We start from the raw sequence: 17,786 nt of genomic DNA, 5'->3' as shown, positions 1-17,786 counted from the left end.
CCTTCTGCAGACACCCAAGCGCTGACTCCAACAAAGTCATGGGAGAAAGTTCCCCAAGAGAAGGCTTCTCTGGATCATGTTTAAATGCTTATTTCAAAGTCCTGGCTCTCCCGGTCCCCTATCTGGAGGTCAGAAGGCACCCCAGGTGAGCAGGAATTCGGGCTGGGGCAGGGCCAGAGCAGGGGCAGCCCAGAGGGACAGATGGCGGAAGGGAGTAGAGTGGGCCTGAACTAAGAGACCAGCCCGCGTGCCGGGGGGCCCGACAGGATGACTCTCTTCCCAGGAACTAGGCAGACTTGGTCTTGGCTGCTGCAGACGGCAGCGTTCCTGCTACAGAAGAAAGGCATAATCAAACATGTCAGGCCCTCGCAAGAAAGGGCTTTATAACATATTTCCTGCAGCGGGTGGGCTGCCTTGCTTGTGAAGTGGCGTGGACCATCTGGCTGCTGGTATTCAGCTGAGGAGGGGAGTCGGCCTGTCAGGCGGGTACCTGCAGGGACGACTCCACGCGGGGGATCTGGACGTCCTTCCAATGCTATGAGGCTATGAGTCTATTGTTTAATACCCTCAATGTCTCATTGGGGGCTGAGGCTATTTAAGAACAACTCGACATGACAGGAAATGAAGCTGCATCCCCAAAACATAGATTATGGGGCCACTTGGACACAATGCACTGAGGAACAAGAAAATGAGAAATGGACGGGATAAGATGAACGAGTCTCATCATAAAAGTCTGCAGCCATCAAAAGAAATGAAATCTTGCCATTTGCAATGACGTGGATCGAACCAGAGGGTATTATGCTGAGTGAAATAAGTCAATCAGAGAAGGACAATTATGATATGATCTCCCTGATACGAAGAATTTGAGAGGCAGAGTTGGGGGTTTGGAGGGTAGGGAAGGAAAAAATGAAACAAGACGCATCAGGAGGGAGACATGTGGTTGGGTTATCGACATTGGGGAGGGTATGTGCTATGGTGAGTGCTGTGAAGTGTGTAAGCCTGATGATTCACAGACCTGTACCCCTGTGGCAAATACTACGTTACACGTTAATTTAAAAAAAAAAGAAATAATGCAGAGAGATTCCATGTATCCTTTGTGAGTTTATCACCATGGTGGCATTTTAAAAAAACTACACAATGTCACAATCAGGATGTTGGCATTGATATAATAAAGACAGAGAACAATTCTATCAATTAAAAAAAATTAAAAAATAAAAGTCTGCAGGCTCCCAACCTCTTTTTCTCACATGGGGGCTCAGGAGGGATTGGAACTTAGCTCCCAGCTCTTTCTAGCTCCCTCCATGGGGAGGTGCTGAGATAATGAGCGTCTAGAAGCCCTGAATTGGAGAAGTGCCACCTCTGTGCGTGCCTGGCTCAGCGTGCCCCAGATACAGGCTGCCGGGCTGGAGACAGACCTCATTAATGTCCTAGCTAATTGGATCTGTTCTGCCAACCTGAGAATACACTTGAAAGATTGCACATCTTTGATTCTAACATGAACATAAATTTAGTAGCAGCCTGTGTGTATGTGCGTGTGTGTGTTGGGGAAAGGCAAGAAAGAAATCCTACTACATTAAATGTAAACCTTGATTATAAGGTGAATCCCCATTTCAAAAGAGTTAAAAATGCAAAAAAAATAAAAAAATAAAAAAATTTTTAAAAAGTGTTTCTGAGCCCACAGTGGTAAAATTGTGCCCCAGTTCCTGTAATAAGGCAACCAGGGTGACAAGGCTGCAGTGGGATCTAGAGGTCACGGAGGGACTGTCAAGGACATGGACATTTTGGTGGGAAGGGAGTTAGGACCGAGATGGAGGCGGCCACGGTCTTCCACCTGAGGAGGAAGGCTGCCAGCAGAGAGTACCCACAGACCCTTCCTCGACTGGCCAGGACTGCCCTGGCCATGGGGCCCAGGGGTCTGACAGGTAGTTTCTCCGGGATCTAGAGACCCTGGTTTCTGCCAACCCAGCAGCAGTGCCCACGTGGGCTTTGGAGTGAGGCCTGTGGAGGTTTGAGCCCCACACACACCATAAGCAGGCCTCCCCAACAGACAGACGGCCTAGCTCCTTTTACCTTCTTGCCAACGCCAGACGGTGATGGTGTGCTCTGGGTCCACTCCCACCGACACCAGGAGCTTCCCGGTGGCACTGAAATTGATGTAATTCACCCCTTTCGAGTGGAAGCACCGCAGCATCGAGAGGGTGTGCTTGGTCATGGCGTCCCAGATGTGGATTGAAGGCGTCGTCCCTGGATGTGTGAGGCATGACACAGAACTGAGGCTGGAGAGCGGGGGGGCTGGGGCCACGCTTAGGTTCACCCCCTTTTTAAGACCGGTCTTCAGGGTGTTATGGTTACTGGGCCTCACAGACCTACAGCCTGACCTGGCCAGCAGTGAGACAAGACACAGCTGCCGTGCTTTTAGAGCCGGGGGCCTAGGGGGTATCTGTGTCCAGCACACACAGTTGTGGAGGGGTTCATACAGAGGAAACTGGTGAGCTCAGCGATCTGTATCTGCAGTTTCGCCAGATACAATCAGCAAACGCGACAGTGACATGATTCCGCTGTGCAGATTCCAACTACTCACAGGGGAGCAGCCTTACCTGGGGTCTCGGTCTTATCAACTGCGTTGGGTGGACAATGGCAATGAGGAAGCGTCAAGGGAAGACAACAGCTAAAGTAAGTCACGTTTCTATAAGTGAGGCACTTAGCAGCAGCATCGGGAAGCTCCACATTAAACTTAAAAATGGACATGAGTTCAATGAATACAAGCAGAAGGAGGTGTTTATAAAAACTGCCTTCGACATGACAAAGTTAAAAACAACAACAACACACACATACAACACAACTTCTCCCAAATGTGAATCAGTTCACATTTGTCCTTGGCAGTTTCCCAGGGTCCAAAAGAGCCAGGCACACAGACTGCAAGCCACCCTCGCCGAGCACAGTGCCAGGCTGCAGAGGGGGCGCTCTTTATCTCACCTCTTGACATCTGAAAAATTACCCCCACAAGTCCAAAGGGATATGGGCACCCGTTTATTTGGATTATCAGGCTCTGGTCTGACTTTATGATCCCTCAGCATCACCAATCACTGGGTATTTCAACCCACATGACACAGAAATATACAGGGGTCCAAAGATACCAGCAACATCGACAATGGGTAGGTGTCAGCAAACCGTCTGCTCCCTTTCCAGATAACTGCCCATCAAGCAGTGTCTCTGCTAGGCTGGGGGAAAGCTCAGCAGCTGCAGGACTCTCCTACCTATCTGGCTGGTGGCCACCACGTTCCTGTACTTGGGGTGCTGGTTCACTGTGAGGCAGAGGATGTCGTCCGTGTGCTCCAGGTAGAAGCTCTGGCTCCCTAGGGGCAGATACAGGAGGGTAAGTGGGGGTACAGACCTCTCAGGGCAACCTCAAAACATTGTGTAGGCCTGCAAATGCCTTGTAAAAGTAAGCGACGAAGGCCCCAAGTTGTCGATTTTAGAATCCTGCCTGGGGAGCTGGAAGACCATTTTCACATTACATATTCTGTTCCAGGCCGGGCAGAAGAGCTGGGGTCTATTCTCTAGCACCTGCTGGCTCCCCTGCAACCCTTCCCGCTATCTGTGGGGGTCTGGAGCTCAGTCCAAGTGCAAGGTTTCCAGGGTCCAAAATGGTAACAGAGATACCACCTAACTTTGCAAAATGGCACCACTTACTCATCTGAAAGGAAGGCTATGGAATAGGAAAATACTTAGGGACTCTCTTCCAAATCCTCCTTTCTCAAATGGCACAGGTGAGGTCTTCACCCCCTCATGCCCTCACTCAATGTATGTCACAGCAGGTAGAAGAACGAACAAGAAATATGTCCTCATCGATGGACTGTGGCAAATGGCCACTTCCAAGGTGGCCACTATAAATCCATCCAAAGGCCCAAGAACTAAGAGATAAACAGCAGCACCAGTAGGCAAAGAAATAGCACATTGCTACAAAAATGATAATACGTGGCTACACAAAAAAGAGAAAACATATAGAAAATTTCAAGGCCCTCCTCCCCATAAAAGACAAATCGTTATGTGCTCAGTGACTTTGTCAAAAAATGTATGACAAACAAGTACACAGACTTGGGAAGGAGCATAAACATTTGAAAAAAGAAAGGGGATCTGTTTTAAGATACGAAGCAAATAAGGCAAGAGGTGAACATGTTTAAATCTGTTGGCAAATTAATGGGTGTCAAATTAATTTCTGAATACTTTTTTTTGGCTTGCGGTATTTCTTTTTCAACTATTTGTTTAACCTGAGTCATCCTACAGTGAAGGGACATTTGGGGTGTTTTGTTAATGCTTTAAGAGTTCTCTTTCTTCTGGCTAACCAGTCAAAGCAAGCCAAACTTAAAAACCCAAGCTGCTAAAAACACTTGGTCACTGTGAAAAATTAATGAGCAAATTTCCCCTGGGCTCTGTTCTTGGTAACTGGCTGCAAGGAATTTCTCCACTCCCCACACCCTCTTTCTGGCTCCTGTCCATCCCTCCCAGCCTCTGAGCAGCTGATGGAAACGTGGACACCTCCCTCCAAGGGCTGAGAGCAGGGTGTTGTTAGAAAGGAAGAGGGCTTTGACCTTTGAACATGGCCCTCCACACTTTCTAGGACCAAGGGATTCCAGTCAGAAATTAAGAAGACAGGTTCCCACAGGCAGAGATCACACCCGCTTCTGGGCATCTCAAGAGAGGGGGAGGCAGGCAGGGCGGGAAGCAGAGCCTCACAGGCCCTCACAGGGAACCCCGGGGCCGCGTTACCTGTGGAGAGGTTCTGCAGCACGCCGGCCGCCGCCGTGTGGAAGATGATGTCCGCGCCGTCATTCAGGTAATGCAGGTTGTTGCGACAGTCGAACCCCCTGTAGCCAAACACGTGGTCGAGAGCCAGCTCCTACATTCCCACACACAGATGACAGCGGCTCTCAGAGGGAGCAGGGGCAGGGCCACAGGCCCACGCTCCGGGGGCAGCCAGTCCCTTACCTCATGGGAACCACTCGGCTGGTTAGACAGCCAACTCTGGCTTCTGGTCTAGCGAAAGAGAAAACGCAGCCCTTTCTTTAGTTCCCTGAAAGGCTGGGGGACAAGGCTCACATATAGAGTTACAGGGAGTTTTCTGAATAGGCTAGATAAGCTTCCAGGCTCTCCAGGTGAGTCCAGGCTTACTGATTTGATGTCCTACAAAGGTCCCCTGGAAGTTTTGTGTCTGTGCCTTGGCAGGCACTCTTTATGGTGGTGGAGGGTGCAGAATGGTGGCCCAGGGGTTTGCTTTGATTCCCACAAACACCACTAGGCCTGGCAGAGCAGAATATCCAGGCAAATGCCATGCTCCTTCTGTTGCCTGGTGCTTGCCCTACAAGGTTTCTACATCATTTGCATTTTTTTTCAACAACCAGATACTGTTCTGGGTTTATAGTCTTTTTCTTCTTTTCATCTCGTCTTCCGTGACAAAGAGCAGTGGCTGATTAAGATCAGATCAGTTATTAATGCAATTTGACATGCACACGTACTGTTGGCAGCTCTTCTGTGCCAGGTGCGGTGCTGGGGGCGGTGGGACACAAGAGTAAGAAGCTGTGGGTCCCTTTCTCTATGTCCCCTGATTCTAGGTTCCCTGACCTCTCTCTCTAAAGCTCATCAGTTGCAAACATCAGATTAATTGTCCTAAAATACCATAACCCCTCCTTACTCCAGAACATTCACTGACTTTCACTGCCTGTGGGATGAAGCTCAAATTCCTAAGCTGGCATAGTTACCCCACTCACACAAGCCCTGTGCCCCTTGGTCCAGCTGAATTTCTATTTAGCCCACTTATCATGAGCTTTCCTATCTTTATGATTTTACTTTTTGAAATCTCTCTTGCCTAGAGAGCCCTTCTCTCTAGGCCTCCTCCTACCCCCATGTGACCCCCAGAAGCTGCAGGTGTGGCATGTGACCCCTCATCCTGGTGGACATTGAGTCAAACAGGGCTAGTCAGATTGTTTCTCCCGGGAATTTAGAATTGAGGACACTGCTAGGTTTGGCTGTCTAAGTGAGGAGATATAAGCTCAGGGGCTTGGTCATACCCATCATCTACCAAAATAGTTCAAGAAGTCTGCAGAAAAAGGGAAGGATGCATCAGACATACAGGGCCCTGACGGGCAGCAAGAAGCACCATTTTGGTTTATGGTGGCTTCTCAGCTTCCGGATGCTGTCTTTTCCTAAAGCTCAGCTGCATCTTCTGACCTGTGCTCTGTTCCATGATAAATCCCTCCAATTAGTTCTCCTTTTCCAATAAAAAACAATTTAAGATGGACTCTTCTGTCCTTAGTGAGTTCACAGTGTGCTAGGAGGGAGAGATGAGTGAGAAATAATGGTGATAGCATGTGTGACAAGGACTGTGGATAAGGGGCGTGTGTGTGAGGGAGTGTAGGAGGGTTTAGGATGAGGAGAATTAGGAAGATCGCACATAGGACATGCCAGAGAAGAGCTTGGAAGTCCAAGGTGTGGAGAGGGGAGAAGAGACGCCTTCTAAAACAGGAGCCTGAGGGTCACCCCAGTGTTAGAGAACATTAAGTAACAGGTTTGGGAGCTGGAGATTTGAAGTATGGTGGCAAATCACAGGTACTGAAGCTGGAAGAGGGTCCTGGTTGCGGTTTTGAAACCACGCACTTGAATCCCCCAGGGAAGTATGGGAAACTTCTGGGTCTTAAAGCTGTTGCATTTTAGAGTGTGAACGCTGTGGGCACCAAGACATGTGTCAGAAAGGGAGGGGACTGTGAAGGCAGAAACAACAGCTAGGAGGCTCCTCTTAGAAAAGAGCAGGTCCACAGAGTGGCAATCCTCAAGTAGGAACAACCAAGTTCAAATCTCTGCTTCCTGGCTTGGAGAACTTGGGCATGGGGCCTAACCAGTCGCTTAACTTCTGGGAGCTGGTGTTCTCATCTGTGAAATGGAAATAACAGTACTACCTTCCTCCCAGGTAGGAGACGTGCATGAAATACGTCTCGGGAAGTACGTACAGAGTCCCCGGCTCGTTGCGAGAGCTCACGCAACGTCAGAGACGTTAATAAGCCCCCTCTTCCCCTCTGTGTCTCTTCTCCCCTGAGGGGCACTAGGTCTGATGTAAGGGAGTCAGGTTCGAAGGACATGGGATATTTGCAAGTTAGTACTGACAAGACCTGGTGACAGGGCTGAAGAAACACGACCCAGTGGGTGAGAGTCCCTGGGATCAGGGCCACAGTGCCATGCAGGAGGGAGAGAGACAAGAGCGACCCAGCAGGTCCATTCAGGTTTACTAGAAGGTAAACGCAGATGGGCCTGCGCAGATGGTGATGTCCACCAGGCAGGCCTTACAACACTGATATCAGATTCAAAACAAAAGTTTAACCTCCTTACCTCAACCAGTTTCTTTTTTTTGGTGATATTGTTCTTCTGGAGTTTCTCAGGCTGGGGTGCTGCTCTGCTAACTGGCGGTCTGGAACAGAGAGTAACGACAAAACAACCCCCAAACATGGTGTTGAACCAAAGGCAGCAAGGCTGCCCCTCCAGTGAGCTCAGCTAAGGCCAGTGCCAGGGTCCCCTCCTCCTTCCCCCACTCAGCAGACCCTCCACCTGGGTTTTCTGTGTCCTGCTCCCTCCTTTGCTCCCCGAGAAATGGTAGATTCTGACATTTGGGGTCCCACACAATGGGGCCTGGATTTAGAGGCACTGGGGTGGGCTTCCCCACACCTAAAGCATCGTAGTCCGGAGTTAGGCTTTCTACCTCCAGGGAGCCAAGAAGAGCACAGGAGCCAGAGGGGCTGATTTTCAAATGAAAGAGGAGCCTAAGAACAAGAAGGAAGAGGCTGTGCTTCCTGAACCCCCCGGCCATTCTCCAGGCAGCGATGCACCTATGTTGTTCAGAATTAGGTGGTCAGAGATCATGGCCTGGTGTGAGGTGGGACTCACAGTCAGGCTTGGGAATGGGCCCAGACGGCCGAGTGCCCAGGTCATTCTCGATACATAAAAGGACAAGTGAGAGGTACAGGGGTAGAAGGCAGAAAGAACCCGCACTTGGCCCTCTACTTCAGGGTTATGGCTTATACCTTAAACTGCTACCATCATCCCAAAGTTTGCCTTTCCCCCCTCAGTTATGGCTCTGGGCCTCCAAATTTAGTGAAGAGATTTTATGATGGGGTAGGCTCTCCACTCTTACGCAAGCAGACCAACATTTTGTAATGTGGGGTTCCCTTAACTCGGACTTCTTGGGGTGAGGAAAGGGGAGGGGAGAAGCCTGTCGCAGCTCCCGCCACAGGTTCCAAATCTACCAGTTACTGCTCATGGGCTACGCAAAGAGAAAAGATTACCTTGATCCCCTTGGAAGCAGCAAACAAAGCCAAGTGAGAAACTTAGTACAGTTTAGAGCCGCATTAGCAATCGCCTCATTCATGCACAAGCATTATCTGAGTGAACAGACATTCCTGTGTGGCACAAACCATGCTTCCCGGGCATGCCAGCAAAAACTAAAACAGAAATGAAAGAGTGCACCAGTCTACAAATTCAGAAAGCTCATACCCTGGCGTCTCTGGGCAAACTCTGCACTAAAGCGCCTACAGAATAGGGAGAAAAAAGGAAGCCTTGTCAATGCTTCCCGCACACTCTCTGTGACTTTGCGAATGCGCCCGGGGACTCTGCTTGGGTGAGAGTGTGCTGGGGGAAAACTTGTGCTCAGAAACACAATCACATCCTTCTGGATGTCGCGGGGAGTTATGCACAAAGGACGCTTTGTTTCCGAATCGAGTTCGACTCATAATTTAGCCTAATAATTCCCAGGGTTTCTTGGTAGGGCCGCTTGCCTGCTGGAACGGCTTGCATTTTTGTGCTGGGGCAAAACAAGTTACCTTTATTTTCTGAGAAACTCTTCAATCAAAACAGGTTATGTAATCATAAGTGATAATTGGACCAAATGGTATTATTATCTGCGCTGAAGAATAGGGAGCGAGCACATCTCTGCACAACGACACCCCCGGCTGATGTCATTTGCTGCCAAATTGAGCAAAACGGGGAGGCTGGGGGCACGCCAGTTCTCGCAATTAGACACTTCCTTCACATTAATTATCACTTCCCAGGACATCTGCTCTTTCTTCTGTTTTAGTGGGACTTTCAAATGAAATCCGTGGGTTTCTTCTTTCACCTAAGAATGTTCGTGTGTGACAGAAGCAAGCCGAGGTCTGAGATGGGAGCAGGAGGACGCTGGGGCTGCAGCGGGGTTCAAAGGCAGAACTTGGGATTGAACGCAGGGCTCGTTTTTGGGGTACACACAGGTTGTATAATATGCTCCATATTATACAGTGTATACAGAGTAGGCATACAAGCACAGACACTGCGCATTTATATATACACGAGCTTGTATATATATATATATAACATAGAGGCAATCCGATGCTGTTTTTCACCTTGACTTTCAGTTAAAAACTGAAAAGTAAAGCAATCTCAGAATGTTTCTTTCTTATTTCACAAGCATATGGTTATAGCTGTATTGCTTCACAACTGAAGATGAGAGGGGCAAAAGGAAGAAACCTGCATGGTGGCAAATTCAGCGGATTGTAAGTATAGACCCTTGGCGGCTGTGTATTCTGCATGAACGCTTAGTACTGGATGCTCATCGAACACCTGGGCTTTTCCAGAGTGCTGCGAATACTTACTTGACAATTCCCTGCCTCCAAAGGAAAGCAAGTTAAAACACAATACAAGCATTAAAGGCTTCTTTCCAGGCATCTATAAACAGTGTTCGTAACATCAGACGTGGGAGGAACTGCCAAAAATCTCAAACGCAGCCAAAGGCTGGAGGTTTGGCATTCTTCAGCAGATCTAAATCCTTCCAGATTCAGATTCCATCGGAAATGTGACTCTGAAAAGCTTTGCTGAGGTGGGAAAGAGTAGGGTGCATGAGAACATTCACTCACTTTTCAGTCCAATAAACTCTTTAGAGCTGGCTGTCCCAGCTGGCGCTCAGGACGGGAGAGCCAGGAAGGGAGTGAGTACAGAGAGGAGACCCGGGGAGGGGAAGAGCCTGTGGGGAGTGGGGCAGGTGGTGGGATCCCAGAGGGGGAGAGAAGAGACACAAAGGGACCTCTGGGGGCAAGAGGAACTTTGAAGTCACTCAGAGAAACAAAGAAGAGTTTCCACTGGGCAACAAACTTGAGGGAGACTGACAAAAGAGCAAACAAATTAATCAGGAGAGAGGACGATGGACAGGCTTGAGCTCTGAGAGAGCAGAAGAGAAGCTTTGCTGAGGAAGAGAGAGCACTGGCAAGAACCCAAGGAGAGGCCTGTGGCCTTGAGCACCTGCCTGGGTGTTAAGTATTGAGGCAGCAATGTTCTTGTTCGGCCCTGGGGGTGCAGGCTGCAACCCTCACCCATGCCGATGGGTAGTCCCTATGCACAGTCCCGTGACCTCCATGGAAATGGCACATTTGGGCAGCGAAGGACCATGAGACGGTCAATCAGTGCTGCAATCCTGTCATCTGGTAGCTTGGCTGCCAAAGAGAAAGCTTAAGCTCACTTGGAGATGTATGGGATCTTCCTGACACAAGAGCTCACCCCACAGAGAGCCCCCCAGAGGTGGCCGGGGCAGTGTTTGCCCCTCCTTGCCCCCTCCACCACCGGGTGCTGCTAGAGCAGAGCACCTGGTGACCTGAGGTGTGCAGGAGAGGGCTCTGAACCAAGGCTCTCAGGGAGGCGTCTGAAATGACAGAAGACGTGAGGAAAATCAGTCGCACACACCCCTCCTCCCGCCCTGGATGAGCACAACATGACAGCCAACTGGGGAGTAAGGCTCAGAAAGCCGGGAAGAAACAAAGTTGTTGCAAACAGCTGCTATAAAGAGAGGTGTGGGTGTGGAGAAAAATCAGCTACATTTAGCCAAGTAATGCAAGTTTGGAATTGTTTTCAGTGTTGTTAATCAGACAATGTTCAAAGGGTCCTTGGAGGAACATAGCTTTCTTCAGATTCCAAGATGTGCCATAAAATGGTCCAAGAGTTTTTGAAATGTCTTGGGAAACTAAACTACTTTTGGTCCTTTTTGGTGGGAACCAGCAGATGATCTGCAAGCCGTTCAGCATCGTCCTCCAAGATCTATCAGTCCATGTGTGGCCTTCGGGTACTCACGCTAAATTGTGTTTGCACCTATGCATTTTTCTGGGAGAAATGAGGCATATCTTTAGCATATTTTCAAAGACATATGAGATTTGAGAGACAGAGATATTAAGAACCACGCTCTCAGATAAATCCAGATAGAGGAAAATTCTACAAAGCCATGGGAGCTCTCCATTATCAAAATAAAAGGAGCTGGATTCTGTTAAATATATTCCTCTGTCTTCCAGAACCACCTGTAGAGCTGTTCAGTGGTGACCTGGAGAGGAAGGGAGAGAGTCCGACAGGAGAATTATGGGATGCCCTGAGGGAAGCCGGCCAACTTCAAAATGCTTTGGATTGAAGACTATAACACAGCTCCTCCTCCTCTGCCTTTTTTTTTTTTTTAAACAAAAGTGGGGATATAATCCCATACTTGACTGCTTTAAGTGAATCCCAGTTTATTTGGGTGAAAAATGGAGGGCATAAAGAATAAAAAGGAGGGAACTGTGAGTAAAGTGGGCAGACTATTGAAGAGGCCACTCCCACAATCCAAGGGAAGGATGATGAAGACCTAGACTAAAGCAGTGGTTGCAGAGAAGGAAACAAGGGGAAGTTTAAAGAAATACTGGCAAAGTAGACTTCAAGAACTTTTTAAGTATTTAGTCTAGGGGTTGAAGAAGGAAGAACAATTCAAGTGGAACACCAGTTTTCCGCCTGGGCACCTGGGTGGATGGTGGTACCAATGACTGAGCCAAAAGGAGAAGAGTCATGACAAAAGATGATGAGCTCCCATGTGGCATGTTAAACTTTGGACATCTGTGGGCCGGAAGCTCAAAAGAGAGGTGGGACTCAGAGATCCCTCAGCCAATGGGTGGAATCCATGAGATTATCATGAAGAGAGTGGGAAGCCTGAGGACCAATAGCATGTGAATGGCTAGAAGTGGGGGCCAGACATGGGACACCGAGAAGAAATGATTGAAGAGGTAGGAGGAGGGCCAGGAAAGATGGTTTCTAAAAAGTAAATGAGAGAAGAATGGCTATAACTTCACTATCCAACATAGTATCCACTGGCCACAAGCATCGCATCCAAATTAAGACATGCTATAACCATAAAATAAACACCAGGTTTTGAAGACCCAGTAAAAATAATTTTTAAAAAGAAAATAAAGTGACTCATTAATAATTTTTACGATTACACGTGGAATAATATTTTTAATATACTGGGTTAAATAAAATACATTATTAAAATTAGTTTCACCATCTCTCTTAACTTTTTAAATGTGATTAGTAAAAAAAAAAAAAAAATCACCTTTATGGCTTGCATTGTATTTCTACTGCACAATGCTACTCTAAAAGAAACACGTTCTTCCTTTTAATAAGACAAAGAGGTTTGGGAATCTGAAAGTCACCATATCAGTAGAATGGCAGGGACAGAAGGCTGACTGGTAGGATGGGCTAGCGAGTGAAGGAGAGATTTGGGAAAGCCTGGATGAGAAGAGGGAAGGGGAAGGAAAGTAGGGGCAGGGATATGTATGTAAGTGTCTAAGATCAGTCAGAAGATTTACTTATTTCCCAAACACAGTTTGGTGGGGAGACTAGAATGCATTTCTTGGCTGAGGACATGGATCTAGTTTGGGGGGAGTGGCATAAGAGATACAGGAGAGAAAGGCAATGATCAGGGAGCAGGGATGGCTGGGAGGCTGAGGTCTAAGCACCAGCTGAGGGACCAGCCTTGAATAGAAAGAGGAACGCCATCCCTCTGAGAAGAACGGAAGTGAACGGTTTACATGGGGTGAAGGATGGGAAGCAAAACAGAGGAGAGAAAAAGAAAAGTGCCAAGATGGAGCTTATGCCCAGTAGCTTCTGTTTTCTCCATGAAGTAGGGTGGAAAAGCCATGTACCAAGAGTGGAGGGTGTGGGCAGGAGAATGAGTAAGGGACAGAATTGTCTTTGACTATGGAGTGGCTGGCAGAGGGAGCCAACCAAAGACAAGACTGAACATGAAGGAGCAGTGGAGAGGGCCTCAGTGCCCCTGGCGACATGAACTCTGGTGAGGGCAATCTGAGCTAGTGTGATTTTCTAGTCAGAAGAATGGAGGTATGTGCTGTAGGGGAAATACAGGAGTGAAGAACCAAGAAGCTGGAAAAGGGGTATTGAGGCAGACAAAACAATGAAGCCAGGAAGAGCTGATGAACCTAGAAAAAAATGGAGGTATTAAGGCATCTAGGATGCTTTAATGAGGATTAAGATTAGGATTACTGGGAATGAGAAATCTAGAGGGGAGAAGTTTAAGTCACTGATGGAGAGGGGAGGTACTAGTGATTCTGTATCCTATGGCTGGCAAGAGCTGAGGTTAGTCAGTTGACCGTTAGTAGAACTCCTCTGAGACAGGAAGCTGGTAACTGACAAGGATAGGAAAGGGGAAAAGATGGCAGAGTATGACGGAAACTTCAAAGGAGGGGGTGGGGCTGGTTAAAGAGTGAGCCAATATGCTTTACAAACACCTACAAAACACCAGAGCGCCCCATACTTTACAGTCAGGGATGCTGTTTCAAGGGGCACGAATCATGCACCCCAATAACTGCTTCTGTGAACACCTCCCCAGGTGCCATATCACAACCACACACCAACAGAAAAAGGGAGGGTTACAAGCCTGGTAGTGCCATTCCCTCCACATGGAGATCTGAGAGATGCTCAGGGATTTGACAGAAATAGCTGCACCCTAACCCTGCCACTGTCCTGTAAGGGACTCTCCGTCTTCTCAGAAAATCGCTCACCCACATGTGATGCATTGTGTAGCTCCATGAGTCAACTGATTACAGTGTAAGTAGAATTTTCTGGGTGTATTACTCTTTCAAAAAAATCACTCTACCTCTGCACATTTTTTAATGATAAAAAGTGAATAAACTATGCTCTAAAGAATGGCAGGTTTAATTTCTAAAATTATCAGTTATAGAGAAGTCATTATTTTGCTTCAAACAAGACATAAAATCAAGAGACGTGAATAAGGGAAATCATTTTTCTGAAGGTAGCATTAAATTCCCTTAAAAAAAAAAAACCAACTATTCAGCTTTCAGCAGAGTTATACAGGCAAGCCATAGGCCTCTGAAATTGTTAATTTCAGCATTCTGGGAATTTAATAGACACCATAACTTCACATCCTCTCACATTGTTAAAGAACAGGAAACTTGCTACCTTCTACCTACTCAGACCAGCTGGGAGTGCAGAACTCAGCAGAACTAGGGGTGGAATAAAGAAAAGAAAGAGAGAAATGCCTTGGAAGAGCAGGGACATTCCTTGCCCTGTTTGCCCTGCACACATGCAATCGCTGTCCCTGTGTGAGGGCTGAGCCTGGCTTATACACAACACACAGGCAACAGCGAGTCTCCTAAGAACGAACTCTCAGGCTCTTTAAGGTCAATCCATTATCATATATGGGATAGAAACGGAGAATTTGAGGCTCCTTCCCATTTATCAGAACAAGCTTCAAGATAGGATGTGGTGGGTTTGACAGATCTCCAAGTGGTAACTTCGAGGGTGAATTCAGAAGCACCTGTTAGCAAGACCGTCCATTCTTAGCAGCTCTTACAATCTGAGCTCACAAAGCAGCTACTGATCAGTGATGACAAAGGACCTCTGTGAGGCCAGGGGGAGCAAGGAAAGGGAAGTGCCAGGCTGTTTGTTCGTTGATTTCCCCATGGAGGGGAGCACTGTCCTGATTCACCAAGCTTGTCATGCCTCGGGCAAACTTGAAATGGGCAATGACTGATTAAATACAGCTTAAAAAACACAAACAAAAAGAAACTGGTTTCTCTCCCTGAACATAGCAGAAAGGTTAGAAGAAAAATTTGACATTACCTAGAGATGATGGTTTCTTTCAATTCAGGGAAATCTAGCTAATCTTTGCAATATTTTTACACTTTGCCACTTGTGAGCATGTTCTTTGTTTCACTGTAAATCCGTGGACAAAGCAGCTTTGGATGAAAAATAGGTGTGATGGCTACAATAACACAGACTTTTCTTTTCCAATTCTTTTTGCCTTGGGTTATTTAAGTAGTTGTAAACCAAACAGACATTTAATTCCTAATGGACAGATGGTAAGAAGATAAAAATCTTTAACTGAGAGAGCAATCCCATACCAGATTCTACATGGGTCACACCGTGCCCACCAAAGATGAGACCACCCATGGAGACTAACAAAATGAAGGTAACCGTGGTTGCTGACCAAGAATGGATCTGTGGACATTTTGAGGACAGATGAATATATCTCAATATTAAGAGAAGCAGGCTCAGTAAATTCACCCATTCATCTACTCATTGGAAAATAGTTGTTTACTATGTACCGAATGCACAGCACTACGTCAGGCACACAGGGAGAACCGGGACAGCACAGTGCTGACCCTTGAGGCACTAAGAGACTCACAAAGCTGACGATCCAGTGGAACTTAACTATCTTGATACCATGGACCAAGATAGTGGTGGCTGTTAATTTGGGGCTGAAACAAAAACCAAGTTCCTTTAATGTTTCTTTTATAAATCCATGGTGTATAGTTTTCTTTATAGGATTTTCTTTTTGCCTAAGTTCATAAATCTGGATAAACCAAATCAGAAGAGATAGGATAAAGTAGGAGAAGATCGATTTTAAGGCCTTCCCCATTCAGCTGTAAGCCCAACTTAGGAAAAGTTTTGCAAAACCCTAGAGCTAGAGTGCAAGCTTGAGGTCATTGGGTGCTGGGACCCAACTGTTCAGAGATGAAGAAACCAACATTTATAAAGGGCTCAGAATCTGCTTCTAATTGTGGATTGGTAAAAGCTTCTTGGTTTCCCAAGGAGCATATGGTATAGATTGATGGTTAAAAATGTACCAGAGGGACTAAAATATTCACGTAGGAGTATGCACAGACTCCTCCTTCATAATCCCCTGCTAAGAATAACCCTGGCAATGTCGCCCCAGCATCTCCTCATACTGGGGAGCTAAGATGGATGAAGGGTGACATAACTTTGCACACCATGGAGGACTGGGAGAGGGATTCTGCTCAGGACAAGTATGCCCCTCATACATGTTTCGAGGTGCCCAAACTGCCCTCTTCATAGTGGAACTCTACTGAGATGGGAAAGAGAGTGTCACCCTTCAGGATCCTGATTTACTTGTAGGTCCCCAAGTGGGGTTACTGAGAGATCCTGAGAGGTTGATGGCTGGGGTCAGTCAAATGTGGGTGAGTAGTGCAGGGCGCCACTGGTGCCTGGGAACAAGTCCCTGTATGTGGGGACTCCTGGAGGCACCATTCATCCATCCACACGGAAGGAAGCTCACAGCACATATGAATGAGCAATGACCAGAAGAGCCTGGTCCCCTGGATCACCCATGTCACACAGTCCTTGCCAGAAAAAGGGGATAGTTAGTCTCAGTGCCACAGAGACTAGGATTAAGGGCTGTTGTTTGGAATTGCCTAAAGGCAGAAGCTGGGGGGTAACTGACATGAGAGCTAGAAAATTGGCCAGGGGTGCCAAATTCTTAGAGGAAGAAATTTCCAAACTGGATTATGGATATAATGACCAGATGCCAACAAGATCTCAGACTTTGATACCTAGCCCATGGACATCAGTGACTAGAAATGAACCTAAACCTTGTTAAATTGTTAAGGAGTTTATTCACTCAATCAATATCATTTTCTGAGTGCTGGCACTGTTATCAGATTCAGAGAAAAGGCACTGTATCAGAAATTTTGCTTTCACAGAGTTGACATCTTAGCTGTGGGAGAGTGGCTTTATGAGAATCTCCAAATCTGGCAAACAACAAAGGCCTGTGATTGCTCACCTCCTAAGGCCTCTAACAACAGAAGTGGGATTATAGAGCAAAGCCCCCAAAGGCCATCCTCCATGAAGCCAATCCCAGACTTGGCAAAAGAGAATAAGGACAAACAAAGAAGAATTTGGCAAGCACAACAGGCAGAGGAGAAGGATGACCAAGGGCCCTACCCCACTGTGCTGGAGATAACCTCACACAACCTGAAAGGTGGCATGCTGAGGCAAGATTCTGGTCAAGCCAAAGTCAGTTTCGCTAAGCTCATGTGCACATGGTGCAGTGTGTGAGAGTTGTTTTAGAGTGGCTATACCTTTTGAGCTGGCAGGCAGGCATATAGTCAGACGATCCTGAACACTTGGGTTTGTGTTTGGGGAGGATACAGACTGCTAAAAGATATAAAATAAGACCTCAGGAGAACAGTAAGGGGAGCCTCTTCTGTTTGGAAAAAGTTCTCATAAGTATGGGTGTCTGTTTCATTGGGGTACTCTGGGGACTTGTGAAACCTTACCACTGGCTAAGGAAATGCTGTTAGTTCCTGCCTATGTAACCACGCTGATAGCTTGCCAATACTCCAAAATTAAAGAAGCTTTACATCTCTCACTTTTGTATTGTCATCTTTCCATCGTCGACACCACTGTCCTATTGTGATGACCAAGCAGATTGCTGTCAGAGTGAGATTAGAGCCAAGGACTCCTGCAGGCCCTTGCCAGAATGCAACCAGCTACTTTCCAGACAAACACTGGACACCTATTGAGGTTTTAGATGTAAAAAGATGCCCCATGGGAGGAGCTGAATGTCGCTTTGACTTTCACTAAGTCAACCCTTGTTGTAAAAGTTAGAGACTCCAGAATCAAAAAACAAGGGGAATTTAAAGATGCCA

At 47.1% G+C, this 17,786-nt stretch overlaps 1 protein-coding gene across 5 annotated transcripts in view; it reads right to left on the bottom strand.

Moving 5' to 3' along the window:
- Positions 1-17,786, bottom strand: part of EML6 (EMAP like 6) — a 277,855-nt gene that overhangs the window by 14,393 nt on the left and 245,676 nt on the right. Inside the window, exons 29-36 of one of the 5 annotated variants that reach the window (XM_032352130.1) lie at positions 9,669-9,683; positions 8,331-8,339; positions 7,381-7,459; positions 4,990-5,037; positions 4,771-4,900; positions 3,258-3,356; positions 2,598-2,618; positions 2,071-2,244 (exon numbers count right to left, since the gene is read on the bottom strand). In XM_032352130.1, the coding sequence (XP_032208021.1) occupies positions 2,071-2,244; positions 2,598-2,618; positions 3,258-3,356; positions 4,771-4,900; positions 4,990-5,037; positions 7,381-7,459; positions 8,331-8,339; positions 9,669-9,683 (575 nt within the window). The remainder of the gene's footprint in view (positions 1-2,070; positions 2,245-2,597; positions 2,619-3,257; positions 3,357-4,770; positions 4,901-4,989; positions 5,038-7,380; positions 7,460-8,330; positions 8,340-9,668; positions 9,684-17,786) is intronic. The other 4 variants (XM_032352133.1, XM_032352134.1, XM_032352131.1 and 1 more) reach the window with 4 other exon arrangements.

The sequence above is a fragment of the Mustela erminea genome, chromosome 7 (assembly GCF_009829155.1).
Source record: "Mustela erminea isolate mMusErm1 chromosome 7, mMusErm1.Pri, whole genome shotgun sequence".
Lineage (NCBI taxonomy): Eukaryota > Metazoa > Chordata > Mammalia > Carnivora > Mustelidae > Mustela > Mustela erminea.
This window is presented reverse-complemented; position numbering and strand designations above follow the sequence as displayed.